At 42.8% G+C, this 23,730-nt stretch overlaps 2 protein-coding genes across 2 annotated transcripts in view; both read right to left on the bottom strand.

Moving 5' to 3' along the window:
* LOC306938713 (NACHT, LRR and PYD domains-containing protein 1-like) overlaps positions 1-9,425 on the bottom strand; it is a 35,146-nt gene extending 25,721 nt beyond the window's left edge. Inside the window, exons 1-5 of the mRNA XM_079522979.1 lie at positions 7,627-9,425; positions 6,977-7,159; positions 3,399-3,527; positions 2,480-2,529; positions 62-594 (exon numbers count right to left, since the gene is read on the bottom strand). Coding sequence (XP_079379105.1) covers positions 62-594; positions 2,480-2,529; positions 3,399-3,527; positions 6,977-7,159; positions 7,627-9,383 — 2,652 coding nt within the window. The 5' untranslated portion in view covers positions 9,384-9,425. The remainder of the gene's footprint in view (positions 1-61; positions 595-2,479; positions 2,530-3,398; positions 3,528-6,976; positions 7,160-7,626) is intronic.
* Positions 9,426-9,513: 88 nt separating this feature from the next.
* LOC306938712 (uncharacterized protein) lies at positions 9,514-21,885 on the bottom strand (the record flags this gene model as incomplete). Its single annotated transcript, XM_079522978.1, has 5 exons — positions 21,861-21,885; positions 14,032-14,330; positions 10,624-10,737; positions 10,146-10,264; positions 9,514-9,539 (listed from the first exon to the last, which is right to left on the bottom strand). Exons 2-5 carry the CDS (start codon positions 14,310-14,312, stop codon positions 9,514-9,516), a joined length of 540 nt encoding a protein of 179 aa, XP_079379104.1. The 5' UTR covers positions 14,313-14,330; positions 21,861-21,885.
* Between the last annotated feature and the right edge of the window lie 1,845 nt (positions 21,886-23,730).

Below are 23,730 nucleotides of genomic sequence, written 5' to 3'. Positions count from 1 at the left end.
TGTGTGTGTGTGTGCGCGCACGTATTGTACTGTACTGTACTTACTGCTCACACAGACACACTGAGGAGGAGGAGGACCAGAACCTGAACCCAGCATAGAGAGGTCCAGTGGACGTGGTCTGGAAGGTGTACAGGTGTCTCAGTGAGTCAGAGCACACTGTGTAGAAGGACAGAGTCCCAGCGGGACGGTCCACATACACTGATACTCTGTTGGAGCCTCTAGAGGGACTGGCAGGGAGGTCAGTCTGCTGGCTGTTGTGTGTGACAGAGTAACTGAGACCAGTAACACCATTACAGTCCAGACTCCAGGACTTGTCATTCCATCCAAACCAACAGTCATCACGACCTCCTTTCCTGCTGATTGTTCCGTCAGCCACTGCTATATGAACCCTTCCACTGCACTCTACCTCCCAGGAACAGCGTCCAGTCACACTCTGTGAACTCAGAACCTGACGACAGTCATCAAACCTGTCTGGGTGATCAGGAGGATCCTGACCCCCTGACCTCTGTGACCCCCGCGTAACCTTCCTGTTGTCCTCAGACAGAGAGAGGTCACAGTGTGCTGTGTTTGTGTCCAGTGTGAGACGCTGGAAATCTGATGAGAAAACAACACAGTACACATTAAATACATCATTCACTGACTCACGCACACGCACGCATGTACGCGCGCGCGTGAGCGCACACACACACACACACACACACACACACACACACACACACACACACACACACACACACACACACACACACTGATCTACAAACTCACTGCAGTGTTAATTTTGACAACAGATTTAGTCCTATTTTAGTCATTTGTACATTATTTAGTGTTAGTCTAGTCTTAGTCGACTAAATTAAGACTCAATACAATTAAAATGTAATAAAGAAGATCGTCACTGTCGGGTGAAGTGTTAGAGTCCAACCACCAGGGGGCAGAATGTCTTAAAGTCTCCACCAGGGGGCAGAATGTCTTAAAGTCTCCACCAGGGGGCAGAATGTCTTAAAGTCTCCACCAGGGGGCAGAATGTTTCTGCACCCCTGGGCAGAGACATTCCACAGTGTGATTTTATTTGAACTCCAAAATAATCATATTTGAACTGGGGACCCCAACATTGACAAGCACTTGGAATTGTAGGCATTACATTTAGTTTGAGGCATTGTGAGCTTGTAGATCTGCTATTTTCACAATATTTTCCACTTTCTTACACTATTTGACATTTTTAGCCAATTTGGCCATCTGGGGACCCCCCACAATCATCTGGGGACCCCCCACAATCATCTGGGGACCCCCCCACAATCATCTGGGGTCTGTCTCTCTGTGTACCTGTCTGTCTCTCTGTGTACCTGTCTGTCTCTCTGTGTACCTGTCCGTCTCTCTGTGTACCTGTCTGTCTCTATGTGTACCTGTCTGTCTCTCTGTGTACCTGTCTGTCACTGTGTACCTGTCTGTCTCTCTGTCTGTCTCTGTGTACCTGTTTGTCTCTGTGTACCTGTCTGTCTCTCTGTCTGTCTCTCTGTGTCTGTCTGTGTACCTGTCTGTCTCTCTGTGTACCTGTCTGTCTCTGTGTACCTGTCTGTCTCTCTGTCTGTCTCTCTGTGTCTGTCACTGTGTACCTGTTTGTCTCTCTGTCTGTCTCTCTGTGTCTGTCTCTGTGTACCTGTTTGTCTCTGTGTACCTGTCTGTCTCTCTGTGTCTGTCTGTGTACCTGTCTGTCTCTCTGTGTACCTGTCTGTCTCTGTGTACCTGTCTGTCTCTCTGTGTCTGTCTCTGTGTACCTGTCTGTCTCTCTGTGTACCTGTCTGTTTCTATGTGTACCTGTCTGTCTCTCTGTGTACGTGTCTGTCTCTCTGTCCGAGCACGGAAAGCTGCAACACGGTAACTCTCTAATTTCTCGACCGTTTCGGACGTGGGAAGGCTCGCCAGAACTGAGCCGGACCCCTGGGACATCCTGGGACCCCTGGATGTTCTGGGGACCCCCCGGGGACCCCCGCATGGCAACACACGGTAACTATTTACTAAGTACAGCATAGAGCACAGTGCAGTACAGTAACTGTAACAGTAAATTTATAGTTGCACCGCTCAGTTCACACAAGTGTGATTTATATTTCCAGTTGTCATGTATGTTGTTAAATGGAGCGTGGAACGATGCCAATGATCGACGCGGGAGGTCACTTGTGACTTTCAAACCAAAACGAGATCCACCTGTGATCTGCACACATCACGGCTCTGCACCACCTTTCATGCATCGCACGTCAGAACTGAACTTATGCCAATATAGACGAAATACATGTTGTTTACGACCAGGTTAGTGAATGAGGACCATTGTTTCTGTCAAACCACATGACCTCATCTTGATGGTGTTAAGGACCAGGCCAAGAGCAAAGAGTAGAGAGCACAAGAGTTTTCAGGACAACATCAACCAAGTATACAACAGTGTATAAATGTTAATGTGTGATGTTGACACAGACAGACAGATACTCACGTTTTGAAATGTGTGTAGAATTAAACCAATCTTCTCCTCCATGTTTCACTCTGTAGGAAGTAGAACAACAATGCATCAATGTCTAACTGACTATGAAAACCCACCTCTTCAGACTCCATCTTAGCCCGTAGCCCCTCCCCTAGCCTCCAGTGCCGTCTCCAGGCAGGGGGGCATACTTTTTTCCAAAGGGGGCATTTATTTTTCAACCCCCCCCCCCCCCCCTATGTATGACAAATAGTCGCCTATTAACAAAGTGATGCTTGAAAAAGGCTACAATAAGCAGCACCAACAACAAACAAAGAAATACTAATATGTTGAGCATTATAATGTCTTCTGCATGCATATATTACCTTTCTATTTCTTCCTTTCTATTAACTATTCAATTAATTTGAACATGTATATATTTACAATAATCATGAAGAATTTATAGATTTAACATTTGTAAAACATTAAAATATTGGTAGGGTAGGGTAGGCCTACTACTGGCCAATCTGGACTGGAGGGGCACCAAATCCAATTTGGGGAGGCAATGCCCCCCTGTAGAGATGGCACTGCTAGCCTCGACGACCTTACATGCGTATGCAATCGCCAAATTACGTAATTTAGATAGCATTATGTAGACATAGCACTCTATAGTGTATGCATAGTTTAATTGTACAGATATTCTATAGATTCTTAGCTTACTTATGACTATTTCTATGTGTTTGATGTGTTTCCATGCGTTCTTGCTTACTGTAAATCACTCTGATTAAGAGCGTCTGATAAATGCCTACATTGTGACAGATGTTCATTGTTTACGTCTGATATCCTAGAGTTTCTTTGAGGCGCTGCATTGTTCTCTCTGCATGCTTTGTGATGTCGTGTCAGAGTGAATGAAACACTGCACTGTCCAACATGGACACAGCCCAAGTCTACTCACTTGCAGTTCTCCAGGACTGAATCATTCACCACGTTGAGGCTCAGGTCCAACTCTCTTAGGGAGGGATTGGAGCTTACAGCTGAGGCCAGAGCTTCACAGCATCTCTCTGACAGGCCGCAGTGAGCCAGTCTGAAACACCAGATGGAAACATACATACATAAATGAATTAATAAATAACACATTTAAATATGCATTATTCCTGGATTTAGAACCTGCTTCCAGCATCTATTAAAGGACTCTCTTGTCCCACTTAGGGTGCCTTCACACCTGGATGCTTTAGTTCAATTAAAACAAACCCTGGCCCCCAAAATAATTATATGTAAACTGGGGACCCCCCAACATAATCATATTTGAACTGGGGACCCCCCAACATAATCATATTTGAACTGGGGACCCCCCAACATAATCATATTTGAACCGGGGACCCCCCAAAATAATATTTGAACTGGGGACCCCCCAAAATAATAATATTTGAACTGGGGACCCCCCAACATAATCATATTTGAACCAGGGACCCCCCAAAATAATATTTGAACTGGGGACCCCCCAAAATAATATTTGAACTGGGGACCCCCCAACATAATCATATTTGAACTGGGGACCCCCCAACATAATTATACAGAGCTTGCAGATCTGCTATTTTCACAATGTTTGCCTCTTTCTTCTGTAATATTAATATTAATTATTATAATATTATTAAGAAGCGTGATAACTGTGGCGTAGCTACAACGGGTCGCAAGTCGAAAAAAGTCAGAAACTCTGTTATATGATGAAGTAGCCAAGTGTGGTTTATCTTAAAAAAACACTTGACCCAACCCTTTGGTGTGGGTTGGGCTTTAGAAATGTGCAGATAGTCTGTATACTGTATACTGTATACTGTAACTTATACTGTTGGTTTGTCTACTGTCCAGTGAGAAAACAATGCTGCACATTAAGCTAATCCTCTGGGGACCCCCTTGGGGGTCCAGACCCTCAGTTTGAGAACCACAGACCTAGACTAATAGAATGATGATTGATTGGTACAGTAGGTAGATTCAGACTATTGATTATGTATTCATGCGTACCACGGTAAAGATCGATAACTGTGAAAATAGCCGATCTACAAGCAAGTGTTGCGTCCTCGACGCGCTGCGATTCAATTCAGTTCAATGTTACTAAAGTGTCAACTCACAACAAGTTGTCTCAAGACACTTTACATGTAGAGCAGAGAAGCAACATAGATCCCACCCTGAGCATTAAGACATTTGGAGACAGTGAGCTTGTAGATCATCTATTTTCGGTGCACAACCATCTATGTCAAAGTAGCCTGTACATTTGCCTTAAAGGGATATTACACTTTCAATATCAAGCTTATTAACCCTGAGGCCGATTCTACAAAATGTCTTCTAAATCTGAACATTTCTGATGTAATAGGCCGCCGACCCCCATCTGAAAACATGCCCCCCCACCCCCCAGAAGCAAAGATTTGAGTGAAAAACGTTCGCTCTGAGAATATATATTCAAAGATTTGCGTCACATGCCGCGCTATGTGCTTGTAGATCTGCTATTTTTCAATAGCTAAAGTATAACATAATGCTTAACCCATTTTGACCTGAGATCAGATTCTAAAATTGTCTTCTAAATCCTGACAGTTTTCTGAAAAAGCTATGTTTCTGTCAGTGGTTCTTGGATTTTTCAAAAATAGCAGACCTACAAGCTCATAGCGCGCCACCGAGTGGCGCGCTATGGGCTTGTAGATCTACTATTTTCCAATAGATATATTATAACATAATGCTAACACCAAAAGGGGTTCCCTCCCAGAATGGGTTAAAACACCAAAATGGGTTCCCGCCAAGAATGGATTAATACATTCTCACCACAGCATTCATATTATATTCACATAATACAGTACATAATAAAACAGAAGTGATCATAATAAATGTGGTAAATGTATCTTACTTTAGAACTTCCAGTCTACAGTCTGGGCTCTTCAGTGAAGCACAGAGCAGCTCCACTAGTTCTGAGTCCTGCAGGTCGTTTTCACTGAGGTCCAATTCTCTCAAATGGGAAGGATTAGAGCTGAGAGCTGAAGACACAACTTCAACCTCTGTCTTTCTGAGTTTACAGCCAGCAAGTCTGTAAATGCAGATTAATAAGAGATGATCAGAACAAATGATACCAAGTTCACTGTCATGGAAGATAACTACCTGCTAACTGTAATAGCCCCATATGGAAATCTGAAAATGCATGCAATGTAATTGCATGAATCACATTTGAACTGGGGACCCCCCCCCCCCCCCACCCTTAGAAGCACTTGGAATTGTAGCCGTTACATTAATGTGAAAATATTACCAAACTACAAGCTCACATCGCCTCACAGTGAGCTTGCAGATCTGCTATTTTCACGATGTTTGCCTCTTTCGTCCGTAATATTAATATTAATTATTATAATATTATTAGGAAGCTTGATAACTGTGGCGTAGCTACAACGGGTTGCATGTCGAAAATAGCCGATCTACAAACTCCTCAACGTGTTGTGAGAAACTCTATTATATGATGAAGTAGCCGATACATTCGCCTTAGAACTTTGAAACATGTTTGTGGTCATTTTAACGTCTACTCAGGCACATAGGCTTGGGTTACCATGATATCAAGCTTATTAATACATTCTCACAACAGCATTCATATTATATTCACATAATACAGTACATAAATAAAACAGAAGTGATCAAAATAAATGTATCTTACTTTAGGTCCAATTCTCTCAAATGGGAAGGATTAGAGATGAGAGCACACATAGCTTCAACACCTGTCTTACTGAGTTTACAGCCAGCAAGTCTGTAAATGCAGATTAAATAAGAGATTATAAAACAAATGATACCTAAATAATCATATCTGAACAGAGGACCACCTACCTGACAAGGACTTGGAATTGTAGGCATTACATTTAGTTTGACTCGGCTCTTGTGGAAAATTGCCAAACTACAAACTCACAAAGCCTTGCAGTGAGCTTGTAGATCGGCTATTTTCACAATGTTTGCCTCTTTCTTCCGTAATATTTGACAATTTGGTTTTAAAAATGTTTTTAAATTTATTTTATTGTACCTTAAATCCCAAACCACACCAAAGGGTCGGGACAAAACGTTTTTTATTTTTTAATTTTTTAGATCAACCACACCAATGTAACTCAATGAGTTTCATTGGTGTCGAGTGGCTACTAAGTGTGTATTTTGTCCAAAACAGTCATCCAACATTTACCACACAACAGTACTAGTGCAAAAAAATAAAACCACGTATTTTTATACAAATGGAAGTGTACACTACACTACTTGCTTTTCCCTTTTTACCTCACTGAACCGTGAACGTGATCGAATCATTGAATCGGATCATTGCCGTGAGTGTGAATCGAATCGCTCACTCACTGAAATGATCCGTTTTGCCCATCACTAGTTCCCGCCCAGAATGGGTTAAAACACCAAAATGGGTTCCCGCCAAGAATGGATTAATACATTCTCACCACAGCATTCATATTATATTCACATAATACAGTACGTAATAAAACAGAAGTGATCATAATAAATGTGGTAAATGTATCTTACTTTAGAACTTCCAGTCTACAGTGTGGGCTCTTCAGTGAAGCACAGAGCAGCTCCTCTAGTCCTGAGTCCTGCAGGTCGTTTTCACTGAGGTCCAGTTCTCTCAAATGGGAAGGATTAGAGCTGAGAGCTGAAGACACAACTTCAACGTCTCTCTCTCTCCCATATAATTTACAGCCAACAAGTCTGTAAATGCAGATTAAATAAGAGATGATAAATACAAATTATACCTAGTTCACTGTCATGGAAGTTAACTGAAAACAAATCGATGTAGTTAAAAAAAACAAAAAAAAAACAATCTAGATGTAAAGAGTATTTAGGGGAGCAGAGTGTGGGATAGACCAGGGGTTCTCAACCTAGGGGTCGCGACTCCTCAGGGGGTTATTAAAAAACAAACATTTTTTTTTCTTTTGCAACTGAATTGCTGGAAAATGGAAATTTTGAGTTTACATACACAGTGGATGCATCAACTTTCCTTAATGATTATATCTGGGTTTCAGTATTTATTTATGATGTATTTTCTCTATTATTAAAGGACAACTTTAGTAAAAGATGAGTCTGGCCACGAAAGATCACAGGATCTACTGAATGTGAAGGGGGTGACAAACTAGATCCTGTGGGCCAGATGTAATTTCAATGTGTTAACTACTAACCGAGCCTTTCTGCAGTTCCTCACAGCTGGGACCAGTCTCCTTCGCCCCTCCTTTGATGTGTTGTATTTGTCCAGGTCCAACTCTTCCAGAACCTCCTCTGACATCTGCAGCATGACGGCCAGAGCTGAACACTGGGTCTCAGACAGTTTCTCTGTTCTGTTCTCTGACTTCAGGAACTGTTGGATCTCCTGATGTAATGAGTGGTCGTTCATCTCCATCAGACAGTGGAAGATGTTGATACATCTGTCAGGAGAGACATCATCACGAGTTAACATCCCCTTCAGGTTCTGGATGGCTTTCTGGATCTCCTCTGGGCTGTTCTCTGTCTGACCCAGCAGGCCTCCTAACAGACTCTGGTTGGACTGCAGTGAGAGGCCATGAAGGAAGCGGACTAAGAGGTCCAAGTGGCCATTTTTACTCTCCAGGGATTTTTCCATAGCAGCTTTCAGGAAGTCTGAGAGGGAGATGCTACTGGCTGAGAGGAAGTAATAATAACATGGCAGGAATGTCTTCAGTACCTCCATGTTCTCATGTGTGAAACAGTGCAACAGGTAGACTGCAGCCAGAAACTCCTGGATGCTCAGATGGACAAAGCTGTAGACCGTTTTCTGGAACAGCACACTCTCTGTTTTGAAGATCTGTGTGCACACTCCTGAGTACAGCGCGGCGTCTTTCACATCAAGACCACACTCTTCCAGGTCTTCTTGGTAGAACATGATGCTACTTTTCTTCAGGTGTTTAAACGCCAGCATGCCCAACCTCAGAAGAACATCCCTGACAGTCTCTGTGAGCTGCTGTCGATTATCTTTCTTTTTTTTGCTTCTTTTCTTTTTTCTTTTTTCCCCCTCATGAGTCTCATCATACTTCTCCTTCTTAGTGTTTGTCTGAACCAACAGGAAGTGGCAGCACATCTCAGTCAGGGTCTTGGGCAGCTGTCCTATCGTGGTGAGTGTCCTCAACATGTCCAGCAGAACGGTAGCAATGATCCAACAGAAGAGTGGGATGTAACACATGATGTGGAGGCTCCTCCATGTCTTCAAGTGTGAGAGGACTCTGTCGGCCAGCTTCTCTTCACTGAATCTCTTCCTGAAGTACTTCTCCTTCTGGGGGTCTGTGAACCCTCGCACTTCTGTCACCATGTCAACACATGCAGGAGGGATCCGATTGGCTGCTGCAGGTCTGGTGGTTATCCAGAGGAGGGCCGAGGGGAGCAGATTCCCCTTGATGAGGTTTGTCAACAGAGCATCCACCGATGATGTCACTGTGACATCAGAGATGATTTCCTTTTTGTCGAAGTCCAACGGAGACCTGCTTTCATCGAGGCCATCAAAGATGAAGCAAACTTTCCAGGCAGCGAGCTGCTCTGCTGTGACCTTCTTTAACGTTGGGTGGAAATCATGGATCAGGTTGAGAAGACTGTACTGCTTATCTCTGACCAAGTTCAGCTCCCGGAATGAAAAGAGAACCAGGAGATCTATATCTTGATTCTCCAAACCTCTTGCCCAGTCCAGAGCAAACTTGCGCGCAGAGAATGTTTTTCCGATGCCAGCGATGCCATTGGTCAGAACTGTTCTCCCAGGGAACAGGATCTTAAGGATTTTACAGCAGTTGATTGGATCGTCATGGAAGGTCTTCATGTTGGAAGTTCTCTCAAGCTGTATCACCTCATGTTGGCTATTAACCCCTTCACTCTGTCCCGCTGAGATGTAGAGCTCTGAGTAGGTGCTGGTGAGGGAGGTTCCAGACTCTTCCGTCATGTTGTCTTTCACTTTATCAAGACTGTCCAAACTGACCTTATAATCGTTCAAATCATCTGAAATGAGGAGAAAATGTATGTTTTAAACATTCAGGTTAATTTATAACATTACATGTTTACAGCACACATTACTAATTAATTACCCCCAGAGAATATGCTTTTTGATAAGAAACATTGCCAAAGGTAACAACACAAGATCAGCTGTCTTTGTCCAGAGTTCGTAATTGTTTAGCTTCATTATTTGCACTTAGATATAATTGATACATACAGTCATTTGAACATTTAGTCTGACTATGAATTTTCAATCAGTGCACATTCTTACTTTGTCCACTTGTGGATTGACTGGGTGTCTTCAGTCCAGGTGTGGTTTGACTGGGTGTCTTCAGTCCAGGTGGGGTTTGACTGGGTGTCTTCAGTCCAGGTGTGGTTTGACTGGGTTTCTTCAGTCCAGGTGTGGTTTGACTGGGTGTCTTCAGTCCAGGTGTGGTTTGACTGGGTGTCTTCAGTCCAGGTGTGGTTTGACTTGGTGTCTTCAGTCCAGGTGTGGTTTGACTGGGTGTCTTCAGTCCAGGTGTGGTTTGACTGGGTGTCTTCAGTCCAGGTGTGGTTTGACTGGGTGTCTTCAGTCCAGGTGTGGTTTGACTGGGTGTCTTCAGTCCAGGTGTGGTTTGACTGGGTGTCTTCAGTCCAGGTGTGGTTTGACTGGGTGTCTTCAGTCCAGGTGTGGTTTGACTGGGTGTCTTCAGTCCAGGTGTGGTTTGACTGGGTGTCTTCAGTCCAGGTGTGGTTTGACTGGGTGTCTTCAGTCCAGGTGTGGTTTGACTGGGTGTCTTCAGTCCAGGTGTGGTTTGACTGGGTGTCTTCAGTCCAGGTGTGGTTTGACTGGGTGTCTTCAGTCCAGGTGTCTGATCAGCCTCAGTCACAACGCCCGTCTCTCTGTGGACACGAATACATATAATAGTCCTTCTAATAGTTTGTATGTACATATTGTGTGTGTGTGTGTGTGTGTGTGTGTGTGTGTGTGTGTGTGTGTGTGTGTGTGTGTGTGTGTGTGTGTGTGTGTGTGTGTGTGTGTGTGTGTGTGTGTGTGTGTGTGTGTGTGTGTGTGTGTGCGCGTGCACGCACATATTTATGTATTCATGTCTGATATAAGTATATGTTCACATGCAATAATAATATCTAATAATATCTTATAGTATATCTTATTAGTGTTGTGTATTTTGTACAGAGGATTGACATACTGTGTATCTGGAGGTCCAGGTTCATTACTGAAGTCAGGAGGTTCTCTTTTAGACGTGTCACTCTTCACAGACAGAAGGCTGGGTGTTGGAGACTCTGCTCTGTGGTACAGACTTCTGGAATCACACAAATAGGCCTAATGTTACAATTATCACTTGAATAATACAAAATACCATGTGTTCAAAATTATTCATTGTTATGTCCCACGAGTGAAATCTTTAGGTTTTATAGCAGATTTTGTATTGACCTGTACTTTCTTTGAAATGTCCATTCTACAAACTGACACTGTTAATAAGATAATCAATCAATCAATCTCACAACATACAACATGAAAACAGAAAATTAGCAATTAAATAATAGATATTGATTTAACAGTGTATATCATAGACAGGACATTATGCATAGAAGCAGCCATTCTATATAGTGCAGCTTCACCTCTGAACTCCACATTGTAAAATGGTACAACTTAATTCACAAACTGCACACGTCATAGTAACTTAAACATATTATTTAGCCCTAGAACACTAAACACAGGTGGTTTTCACCCAGACAATTACATTTGTGTAATTTTCATAATGTTTCTGATGTCTGAGGTGGGTGAGGCAGGTGTTTAGTGATAGAGAAAAATCCCATACACCCACAATGGGATTTTCTTTGTTTTTTCTTTTTTTCACTGGACCATTCTGACAAGTCCCAGGAATGGGTGGACCAAAGCAGAAGTTCTATAGAGCGTCGCAGTCCCGCCCCCTACCATGGACCAGGAAATGAATCCCAATGCATTTTTCCCATAGACATTTCATAAAGTATTTATTTAAAGACGGTTACGCCGCGGACAAAGCCAACTCGAGTCGTGACAACTCATGACAACACAAACAATATTTTGGACCAAACAAATAATTACAAAGAAGAAAAACAACAAAAAAAGTGTTGTAACCTGCCGTTTTTTTCTTCTTTCTGATTATTTTTTCGGCCCCAAAAATTGTGTTTGTTGTCATGATTTGTCACGACTCGAGTTGGCTTTGTCCGCGGCGTAAACGTCTTTAAATAAATACTTTCTGAAATGTCTATGAGGAAAATGAACGGAGAATCATTTCCTGGTCCATGGTAGTGGGTGGGACTGCGACGCTCTATAGGCTACCAGTCACAGACTACTCTTGTTATCATAATCTGTATTTGTCATTCATGTAATTCACATTTTAATGCTACTCAGAATGTAATGTTTTCATATTTGGAAATGTGCGCTGTCACATGGCATGCATGCATTGCACAAATGTGCAAATATCAATGGTCATACGTCATCGACATGTCATCGATATGTCATCGATATGTCATCGATGACTGAAGTCACAAGCTGGTCACCTGAAAGAGAGAGTGCTTTTTCACAAACAACAGGGTCAATGTTCTTCCAGTCACAGTCAGACTACTGTTGTTATGATATTCTGTATTTGTCATTCATGTAATTCACATTGTAATGCTATCCAGAATGTGTGTAGCAGGCCAATGTAATGTTTTCATATTCGGAAAGGTGTTGTCGTATATTACGGAGCCACATTACGATGAAATATCCATATTGCTTATATGTTATAATATAACATATAAGCAATATGGATATTTCATATTTCACCTATATATGCTTAAGCAGTATATTATACTGCTTAAGCATATATAGGTGATGACAAACAACTGGCTGCTACAGGGAACCCAAAAGTTGATATTGGAGGGTCCCCTGCCAAAGTTGATATTGGAGGGTCCCCTGCCAAAGTTGATATTGGAGGGTCCCCTGCCAAAGTTGATATTGGAGGGTCCCCTGCCAAAGTTGATATTGGAGGGTCCCCTGCCAAAGTTGATATTGGAGGGTCCCCTGCCAAAGTTGATATTGGAGGGTCCCCTGCCAAAGTTGCCGCAGCCAAGAAGCGCCTATGGTGATCAATTCTAAAGGTTTGCTATGAGATTGTAAAGGCTATTGAATTGGACCGTGGATATACCATTGTATAGATTTGGCTGCAATAGTGTTACTGGGGACGCACATGCACGTGCACACCCCACATGCACTATTTGGAGAATTATATAGGGTCTCAAATGTGCGGAGATCCACAGTCAGTTGAGAGTTGACAGAGAGGCAGTGAGATCATGCAAGGTTCCAGATGAGATCGGGGACTGCTATGAAAGGACTGATCTAGGATGGCTCTGGAGTGGACTGATCATGATCATTTGGTAACTAAGCTTTGTCCTTAATAAAATGATACAGAAATAAGGACATGCCTGGTCTTCTCCAATAATTTATGCTACAAGGGTCAAAAGTGCTTCCTGGACACTCAATATACGACAGTGTGCTGTCACAATAATTAACCAGATGATCACACCAGCAAAACTATATGTTATTCATCACTAGTTGTATAGTGTAAAAGGGTAACATATTTTAGTTTCCTCTCACAACATTGCAGCAAAAGGAAAACTGAATAAAATAGCAACAAAACATAATATAAATTGTTATGTTGTGGTTGTACTAGGCATGTAAAAAAAAGTGTAGTAGTTACAGGGCCTGGCCAAGAGGGGGCACCAGTACACCAGACTAGGACTAGGCTGTCAGTAGGAGGAAGTGACTTTATTATGTGGCGATAGAGCTTCCAGTCTGTTTCTCACTTGGGAAATAAACAAAAAGCATAATATTGTACTGTAACCTTGTGTGGCGTCTTTAAGTTACCACAGAAATATAAAATCTTACTAAATATACAATAGGCCTACACTAACAGGTGATAGTTTAAATGTATATGTGGCATACTGTACACTACTGTACACATATTGTACTCATACATACTGTACTCATACTGTACACATACTGCACACATACTGTACTCATACTGTACACATACTGTACTCATACTGTACTCATACTGTACACATACTGTACTCATACTGTACTCATACTGTACACTACTGTACACATACTGTACTCATACTGTACTCATACTGTACACTACTGTACACATACTGTACTCATACTGTACTCATACTGTACACTACTGTACTCATACTGTACACATACTGTCCTCATACTGTACTCATACTGTACACTACTGTACTCATACTGTACACATACTGTACACATACTGCACACAAGCAGCCAGCCTGTCTACTGAACACCACACACTGATTTGTACCACTTCATTCACAAACTGCTCACACAGTAACTTACAATCTGTAGATGAACTTTGAACAGGGTTGACACAACATTATTAGATGTTATGACTTGTTTTTGCCATTCATGTAACTTATCATGAGATCACATGGTTGTGTTATAGTGTTGTGTATATAATGCTGCTGCATTGTCTGAAGGAAGCCAAGCCAAAATAAGTTTTACGCTTAGTAGGCCTATGTACCTGTAGTGTACACAAGATGGATTGACATACTGTGTATCTGGAGGTCCAGGTTCATCACTGAAGTCAGGAGGTTTTCCCATAGACGTGTCACTCTTCACAGACAGAAGGCTGGGTGTTGGAGACACAGGTCTGTGGATGAGATGTTTGTCAGCTCCCTCCTCCTCTCTCTGCTCACACTGACTCATCTCTGCTCTGTGGATGAGATGTTTGTCAGCTCCCTCCTCCTCTCTCTGCTCACACTGACTCCTCTCTGCTCTGTGGATGAAATGTTTGTCAGCTCCCTCCTCCTCTCTCTCCTCACGGCGACTCATCTCTGCTCTGTATTAAACCTGTCAAGATCACATAAGTCACAATACACCAGACAACAGTCAATGTTTGCTGTATATACACAATGTGCGGACACGCCCGCACGGCGCGCACACACACAAACGTTCATGTTCCAACATGTAGGGGAATTTGTGCTCCACATCAATGCGACGCAGCCTCGTCGGCCCGAGCCGAAGGCCCTGCACGCCACATGGACTGTAACTGGACCCTGGGGCCTTATTGAACTGTAACTGGACCCTGGGGCCTTATTGCGACCAGAGGTCGCAGTTAACAGGTCCAGGACGGAGATGTCCGTCCGGGTACTTAGTACGGTCTGATGCCCGAGACGGAGATTGATAAAAACGACGGAGATTAATGATATCAAAACCGGTCGCATCGCATTGTTGCGCAATCCTGGATGTTGCGCAACAGTGAGACGTCATCGAAAATGTTCCCAAGATGTTCCCAATGTTCCTCAAGCTCATAGCGCAGATCTACAAGCTCATAGCGTGGCACCGAGTGCCGCGCTATGAGCTTGTAGGTCTGCTATTTTTGAAAAATCACGAAAATGTGGCACAAAACGTTTTTAACTCAAATCTTTGCTTCTGGAGGGTCCCTGGAACAACATATTTTCAGATGGGGGGGCGGAGGCATATTACATATAATTTTTGGGGTCCTTGACATGAAATATTGAGCACCACTGATACAGTATTAGTGTATATATATATATATATATATATATATATATATATATATAAATATTGAACCACTGATACAGAAACATGAGGGTTTTCAGAAAACCGTCAGGATTTAGAAGATTTTCTTTTCATTTCGAAGTCAGGTCTAAATGGGTTAAACATATCTTAAATGTGAGTTTTGTAACTATTTAAATAGTCTTGAGGGAAAAAAATGCTATTTGTGCCAAAGTTACTGCAAAAAATGCTATTTGTTTCAAAAAATCTTCATTTTATAGGCCTACCATAACATATGGATGATGCAATGTGACATAGCTCTGTTTACAAAAAACTACCTCCTCTAACTAACTGTATATAATTATACTTTCCCATTTTCAACAGTTTTTATTGTATTATTTGTGAACGCTTGCCTTGGCAATGTAAAACGTATGTTTTCTCATGCCAATAAAGCTCCTTTGAATTGAATTGAGGGGGGGGCGGTGTCACAGGGTATGTGAAGGTGGGAGGGTGAGCGTGGGGAGGGCACAGCCCGCGTGCGGAATTTAGCATTTTATTGTGACATGTCAAACTGGGGGTTTTTCGTGATGCTGAATCCATTGCAAGCATTAGTAAAAACACTCCTTTGCCTAAAAATGCCCATAGCCGTCATGAGGTCAGCACATTTGGGCAAGTGGCTATGGACGAATTTAGCCCAAGGAGTGTTTTTCGTGCAAAACTAATGCTTGGAATAGCCTGATTATCAGACTGTAGCTTTCTTGAAGCTTCAGTCTGACATTGTCTCCTGTCTGAGCGATTTCAAGGGGGAGGGGATTAGAATTTCCCTCAACCAGTAGCCATTGGTGTTGTTTTTCCCTCCTTCCTCTGTGTGTTGCGCTGCGTGATGACGCTGAAAACGGGACTCGGCGCTGATTGGTTGTTCGTTAGACCCACCCCCACCACCGATTCTCATTGGATAATACATTTTTGTACCGAATAAATTATAGGTTCACAGTGCAACACCAGACCAAGAGATGCAGTCCACTCAGAGAGTGGGCAGGGTCTTTGGGCTGGATCCAGGCTATGCTTGGAATGGATTCAGCATCATGAAAACCCCCTAGTTTGACATGGCACATGCTACTTAAAGTATAATGAAATTTGGAATGCTTTGCCTTATATTGGTTGATAATGGTGCCCCAACTTTCAGCAGCTGTCACAAAGTTTGCCAAGGGAGTTTGGTTGGAACAATTTTCTCTGTGATAGTAGACACCTTTATGAACACATCTGTGAAGAAAGCTAGTGGTAAGCATTTTGTTTTGCAGATTTGCCACAACTTAAGCTAACTTTACCTAACTATAATAGCGGATTCGACCGTTATCATACGATCTTATCTGCCCAGTATGTCCGTTTATCATTCATCTTATGGGCCCAGTATGGCCATACTGGCCTACTCACCATAGTAGCCTGGTCAAGGTTTCCCCCTGGTGGACGTGTCATTTCCAACTATTCTCTGCTTATCGGGACGGCGCTGATTCGGGTCTGGTGGCCTTCGCAACGCTCGGCACGGTGCCTCACGTAGCTCAAGGCCACCAGACACGGCGCGCCTCCGTCAGGACATCAGCGATTATCAAGCGAAATAATCACGGAGAACTACCGACTGAGCCGTTGGGTCGGCAGAGCATGCCCATACTCGTCTGAAAAAGACTATGTTACTATAGTCTATGAGTACCAGTAGGGGCAAAAGTGGTGCTGTTGTGCCAGAAACAGAGAGAGAGATAGTGCTGCACTGTTGCCTGCTAATGAGAGGGAGGGGGGGGGGCAGGGGGAGAGGGGGAGCACCACTCAGTTCACACAGGTGTGTTTTTGTTCAATTCTTAGCCTATATTCTCGGCCAATTTGGCCAAAATTCCGAGGTAGGCATTATTTGGCTATAGGCGGAAATGACACAGTCTACGTTCAACCAGTGTTAAATGGACCAACAGGCTTCCATATTCAACCAGTGTTAAATGGACCAATAGGATTCCATATTCAACCAGTGTTAAATGGACCAATAGGCTTCCATATTCAACCAGTGTTAAATGGACCAATAGGCTTCCATATTCAACCAGTGTTAAATGGACCAATAGGATTCCATATTCAACCAGTGTTAAATGGACCAATAGGCTTCCATATTCAACCAGTGTTAAATGGACCAATAGGATTCCATATTCAACCAGTGTTAAATGGACCAATAGGCTTCCATATTCACCCGGGGGAAACAGAGTTGTTGCTGAGGTCCAAGTGGAAAAATCACACCCGTGTGAAGTGAGGGTTGCCGATATATTAAAGTCTAAACTCATGTTGATGTAATGGTAAAACAAACGGTGTCAAAGCAAACATTAAATTTCACGATGACGTGAAGTTTCCCTTCATTGTCAATATGGCGTTTTTAAAACAAACATTGAACTAGAAACAAACATTAAACCTGTATCCTCAAAAAACCAAAAAACAGTCACTCGGGTGGTTAAATGTGTCATGTGTGTGTTCGTGTGAGAGAGAGAGAGAGAGAGAGAGAGAGAGGGGGGGGAGAAGGAGAGGGGGGAGAGAGAGAGGTGGAGGGAGAGAGAGGGGGGGGGAGGGAGGGAGAGAGTGTTGTAAGAGAGAGGGGGAGGGAGAGAGAGAGAGAGGGGGGGGAGAGAGAGAGGGGGGGGAAGAGAGAGGTGGAGGGAGAGAGAGGGGAGGGAGAGAGGGGAGGGAGAGTGTTGTAAGAGAGAGGGGGAGGGAGAGAGAGAGGGGGGGGGGGAGAGAGAGGCAGGTGGGAGAGAGAGAGGCGGGTGGGAGAGAGAGAGAGAGAGGGGGAGAGAGAGAGTGTGGGGGGAGAGAGAGAGAGGGGGGGATTAATTGATGGCTTGTTTTTCAGTAAAGTTGCTTGAAAATATTGGTAGTTTAACTAGTTGTAGGTTGCCTAATGTTGTTTAAACCTGTGATTCTGATCAAACATTGTCATGAAGGACCCCCATGTATTTGTGCACACGGACCCCCATCTGAAGAATGTTCTGGGCCAGGTTTTTGAGTGGTGCAACCACTCCAAGGAACAGCAATGTCCCTATGGGACTATGTCCCAATGTTTAGAGTACCAGTAGGGGGAAACAGGTGGCGCTGTTGTGCCAGAAACAGAGAGAGAGAGATATTGTTGCACTGTTGCCTGCTAATTACAGAGAGAGAGAGAGAGAGAGAGAGAGAGAGAGAGAGAGAGAGAGAGAGAGAGAGAGAGAGATGAGTTGCACCACTCAGTTCACACGGGTGTGATTTTATTTTGTATTTGTATAAAACAAAAACTATTTTGCTCATTTCTCTCAAACAATCTGGCAACACCTACCTCTCGCCTCCAGCTGTTATACACAGCCGTGTAACAACCGGTGTTGCCAGATTGTGTGAGAGAAATAAGCAATCAATGAATCTATGAAAAGAAGCAACTCCACAAATGAGCTACTATAATACTTAATATTTATATACTAAGACTATACATCGGCAGCTACTTGAGAATAGCAGATCTACAAGCTCACAATGTGTCGCTGTGAGCTTGTAGATCAGATGTTTTCCAAAATAGTTTTTGTTTTATACAAATAAAAAATTGGCACAAAACATTTTTCAGATGGGGGTCCGTGTGCACAAATACATGGGGGTCCTTGGCTTTATGACAATGTTTGAGCAGAATCACAAAAAAACACAACCTGCACATGGCTGAGGGAAGTAGGGGTGCTGGGGGGGCTGTAGCACCCCCTCCCCCCAGGCACAGCCCCCCCTCGAACAGGAGGGGAAGAAGAAAAAAAAGAATAAAATATGCTGTATCACAGTATTGGCACCTTATCCTGGTTAATTGCCTGTGTCAGTTCGTTCATATAACTTGCGTGTGGAGAGGGAAAGTAAAGGCCACGTTTGTGCGTGAAAATGCGCGAAAATGCGCGTGCATGATGCGCGTGCACACGCATTTTTGCGGCGCGCGCTGTGCGCGCGCACCCCCTACTAGACGCTCAGCCCCTGCGAGTGTAAAGTACTTCCCACGGGCCTGAACCTGCAACTACTGCCAACAACTTTACTGAAAAACAAGACCAAAGTCGCTTATAACAAGCGGACATGGCAACACCAATAACAACTCCGTGAAGAATTCTCGCTTTTGTTAACAGGAGATTTAAGACGTTTCTAACTCATGTCGTCATGTCGACGTCGCAACACAAATAATACAAACTATGAAAAACTACGCCATCACATTATCAAATGAAATAGTGTGGTTTAAAGAACTGAAATGTATTCCTACAAAAGCACGACCGTATAACGTTCACAGTTGAATGAGTGGCTTCTGACGAACACGGAAGTGGTTTTTTGTTTATTTATTTTTTTGATTGATTGAAATATGTATTAACTACAGTTTGCAGAATTACAGTACATTTCAAGCACAAACTCAATACAAAGACTGTTAACTGTGAGTGGACGACCCAATAAATAAAGCATTACACTAAACAATCAACTAAGCTATGGTCAGAAACTAAAAACCAGATTTTCGAACATAAACATCAAATCTGACAACACTCTCATCACTGACAACCTTGATGTGGCCAACTACTTGAATATCTTCTTTACAAACATAGCAACAACTCTGGTTAACAAACTGCCCTCCCACTCTGGGCTCTTTGGTGTAGAGCACATTACAACCTTCTACAAAAACCTAGGTGTTTGTAAAGACGATTTTAAACTAGTTATGGTAACAACTGATGAGGTAATTAAGAAACTGAGTGCCCTCCAACCCCACAAGGCCACAGGCCATGACAACATTCCCTCCAAATTTCTCAGAGACTCAGCCATCTCTATAGCTCCAATCATCACCCACATAGTAAACCTCTCCATCAAACAGGGACAGGTCCCCCAAGATTTCAAACTGGCCAAAGTAACCCCCTTGCACAAGAAAGGGAGTAAATTAGACCCCGGCAACTACCGCCCTATTTCTATTCTTAGTTCCATCTCGAAAGTGATGGAAAAAATAGTCTATGAACAGGTTGAAAAGTATCTTGCCACTAATAAATTATTGTACGAGTTCCAATCTGGCTTCAGAACATCCCACTCCACTGACACATGCCTCCTCTATTTGAGCGACCACATCAAACAAGAGGTGGACGCTGGCAAATACTGCGGCATGGTCATGCTGGACCTCCAAAAGGCTTTTGACACCGTGAACCACTCCATACTGGTTAACAAGCTAAAAGCAATTGGTTTCGATAGCACATCAGTGAGCTGGATGCAATCCTACCTGGAGGGGAGAGAACAGATGGTGGAAGTGAACGGAACACTGTCCCCCCCCCTCCCAGTGAGCTGTGGCGTTCCACAAGGAAGCATACTAGGGCCTCTACTGTTCCTAATATATGTAAACGACATGACTTCAGCCTGTGACTGCAACTTGTTCCTGTTCGCAGATGACTCAGCACTGCTGGTCTCGGACAGGGACAAACTGCAGGTTGAAAATGCCCTCAGCTCTGAACTCGGTAGAATCTGCACCTGGCTCGCTGATAACAAACTATCTTTACACCTGGGAAAAACTGAATCCATTCTCTTTGGCTCTATTAGTAATCTCAGCAAGGCAAATGGCTTCTTGGTTAGAGTGGGTGACAATGTTATCACACGTAAAGATGAAATTACCTACCTAGGTTCCATCCTGGAGGCTAATCTTTCCGGTGATAAAATGGCCACCAACGTAATCAAAAAAGTCAACCATAGAACAAGATTCCTCTACAGGATCTCCTCACTGGTCAACAAAAACACCTTGAAGACCTTAACAGGAGCCCTTGTACAGGGTTTCTTTGACTATGCATGCACCTCCTGGTACCACAGCACCTCAAAGGCCCTTAAAACCAGGCTCCAGACTTCCCAAAACAAACTGGTCAGGCTCCTACTTGATCTAGCCCCCCGAACCCACCTCACCCCTGCCCACTTCGACAGGCTGGAATGGCTTAGGGTCGACGACAGAGTACAGCATCTTGCAATGGGTCTGGTCCACAAGATTCGATACACCACCAAGATACCCATGTACCTGTCTAGATACTTCCTTAATGTTAACGAAGTCCACACCCACAACACCAGAGGGAGTGCAACGAACCATGTACAACCCAGATTCGGCACAAACAAGGGACTAAATTATTTTCGCTCCTATGCCACCAAAATGTGGAACGCCCTACCAACTGTCATTAAGACATGCGAATCCCTTGACTCCTTCAAAACCGCTCTCAAAGGGCACCTACGGATGGCTGCAATTCGAAACTGGCCCCCGTAAAATCTGAATCCCCCCCCGCCCCCCCCCTTCTTTCCCCTCACTGTATATATTTATTTTCCCTTTTTACCTCCTTTTTGATGAATTCCTGTTCTGTCTATAGAAGTGTCTATTTGTACGTCTCTAAATGTTTTGATGATTTGAACATGGTGGACCCTGTTGGAAACAAGTGTAATGCTTAATTGGGTCGTCCACTCACAGTTAACAGCCTTTGTATTGAGTTTGTGCTTGAAATGTACTGTAATTCTGCAAACTGTTAATAAATTCTTCAATCAATCAATCAGTTTACAAGAGGGTGTGGAAGTCCCTTCCGCAGCCCTCTGGTCAATTCTCACTCCCGTGCGCGGGTTTTCAAATACTGTTGCAAAACAAGTGTTTAATATATAGTGTTTAATATATAGTGCTTCATGGTTTTGGCCACAATAAAGTAGCAGTTTTTGTACTGTCTTTATTGTGCTTTTGTCTGAAATGTAACCATATTATTCTACGGAATGTGAAAAAACAAAACAAATCGATTGATTATTTCTGCCATTGTATAAACACTGTAAAAACGGCACAGTTCCAAAGTGATTAAAAACACTTACCCGATATTTATCTGTAGGCTTTCATCCAGACGAGGCTAAATGGAGTCCAGAGTGGTCCGTTGTCTGTGTCCAAGTGGCCTAATGCTTTATGGTGTTATTGTTCACAGTTAACAGGTTTGTCCAGGGCCAGTGCATATAGGGAGGAGTTTCACTCAGAACGGGTTATTCTGGTTGACATGTTCCTGCCTACCAGTATAGGATAGTAGGCTATTTTTCCAGCCTCGCTGTGGAGACATACACATATACCATTGTAGATATGACATTAAATAAACACTGTATGCAGTGGTGGAAAAAGTACTCAATTGTTTTACTTAAAGGACCACTTCACCACTTTTCAACCTATCTTCATATAATAGGTCCTCAATAATAATCATGATAAAATGGCACGATATTTTTCTACTCGGTCTGGGTCTCATATAGGACAAAAATGTTTAGATTTTCATTATCGTGATGGCTTCCATTTTCGCATTGCAACTTTTCAGGACTAGAAACCCTGCAGTTTCTATTAGCTTGTATTCCCCATCGATGATGTCACTGGAGGACGGTTTCTGAACTGCCCGCAGCCCTCCTATGAGACACAGACCGAGTAGAACAAAATTGTGCCATTTTTTCATGATTATTAGTGAGGACCTATTATATGAAGATAGGTTGAAAAGTGGTGAAGTGGTCCTTTAAGTAAAAGTACCAATACTGCAATTTACAACTACTTCGTTACAAGTAAAATGACGGAATTGAAAATGTACTTGAGTAAAAGTACAAATGTATCGGCATCAAAATGTACTTAAAGTACTAAAAGTAAAAGTAGTCATATTGCAGAATGTCCCATTTCACAAGTTCAAAATGTGTAGAAAATCTATTGAAAATAGCCGATCTACAAGCTCACCGTGGCAGCGGTGGCCGAACGGATTGCGGAGCGGTCTTGATACCGGAAGGTCGCCAGTTCGAATCAGCGGTCCGACACGTTAAAATTACCACCGCTGAAGTGCGGTGGTAATTGAACAAGGCATTGAACCACTACGATGAAATGTTCTATGAGCAGGGCCTGGCTGGAAACAAGTTCTTGAGCTTAGCCCAGATACCCTGGGTAAATTGTATTTTTATTTCCAATCAAAATTAAAATCTCCAAAGTAACCAGTAACTAAAGTTTTCAAATAATTGTAGTGGAGTAAAAGTACAAATTTTGGCTCTGAGATGTAGTGGAGTAGAAGTAAAAGTATCGGAAATTGGAAATACTCAAGTAAAGTATACAAATACCTCAAAATTGTACTTAAGTACAGTACTTAGGTAAAAGTACTTAGTTACTTTCCACCCCTGACTGTAAGGGCTACTCAACTTGGCTCAGGGGCCACTCAGCTAAATACCAAATGTCCGAGGGCCGCACGCCCAAATAATGTTGGTCATATTGGATTTTTTGGGTCAGTCACAAGGAAATGAGGTTTGGAAAGGCCAAACCTCATTGAACAAAATTATTGTCATGACATGGAATGATTAATAATGAAATTAAGTTACAAAATTAGGCTTTTATTCACAAAATGTGAAGAGAACATGAACAGATTACTGTTGCAATTAAATGAAATATCAGAGGTATAGACCAAGATGCCAATAGGCTACTATACTGGAATTAATAAGCCATATCACAGTCTCATGGACTGGTACAAATAATAACACATATAAATTACAGTTTTGGAAACAAACATATATTTTTCCTACTTTTATTGGTTTCCAGTGACATTCAGTCACACTTTACTAATTACTGCTTACAAATTAAAACGTATAGTTTAATAAATCAGCTAAATCAGATTTGGGCGACATCTGTGCACCAACGATAGATGCTGAAGCCATATGAACCATCTATAGAACCCTTAGGTCA

The sequence above is a fragment of the Electrona antarctica genome (assembly GCF_951216825.1).
Source record: "Electrona antarctica genome assembly, chromosome: 15".
NCBI lineage: Eukaryota > Metazoa > Chordata > Actinopteri > Myctophiformes > Myctophidae > Electrona > Electrona antarctica.
Note: the sequence above shows the minus strand (reverse complement) of the source record. Positions and strands in the feature narration are given on the sequence as shown.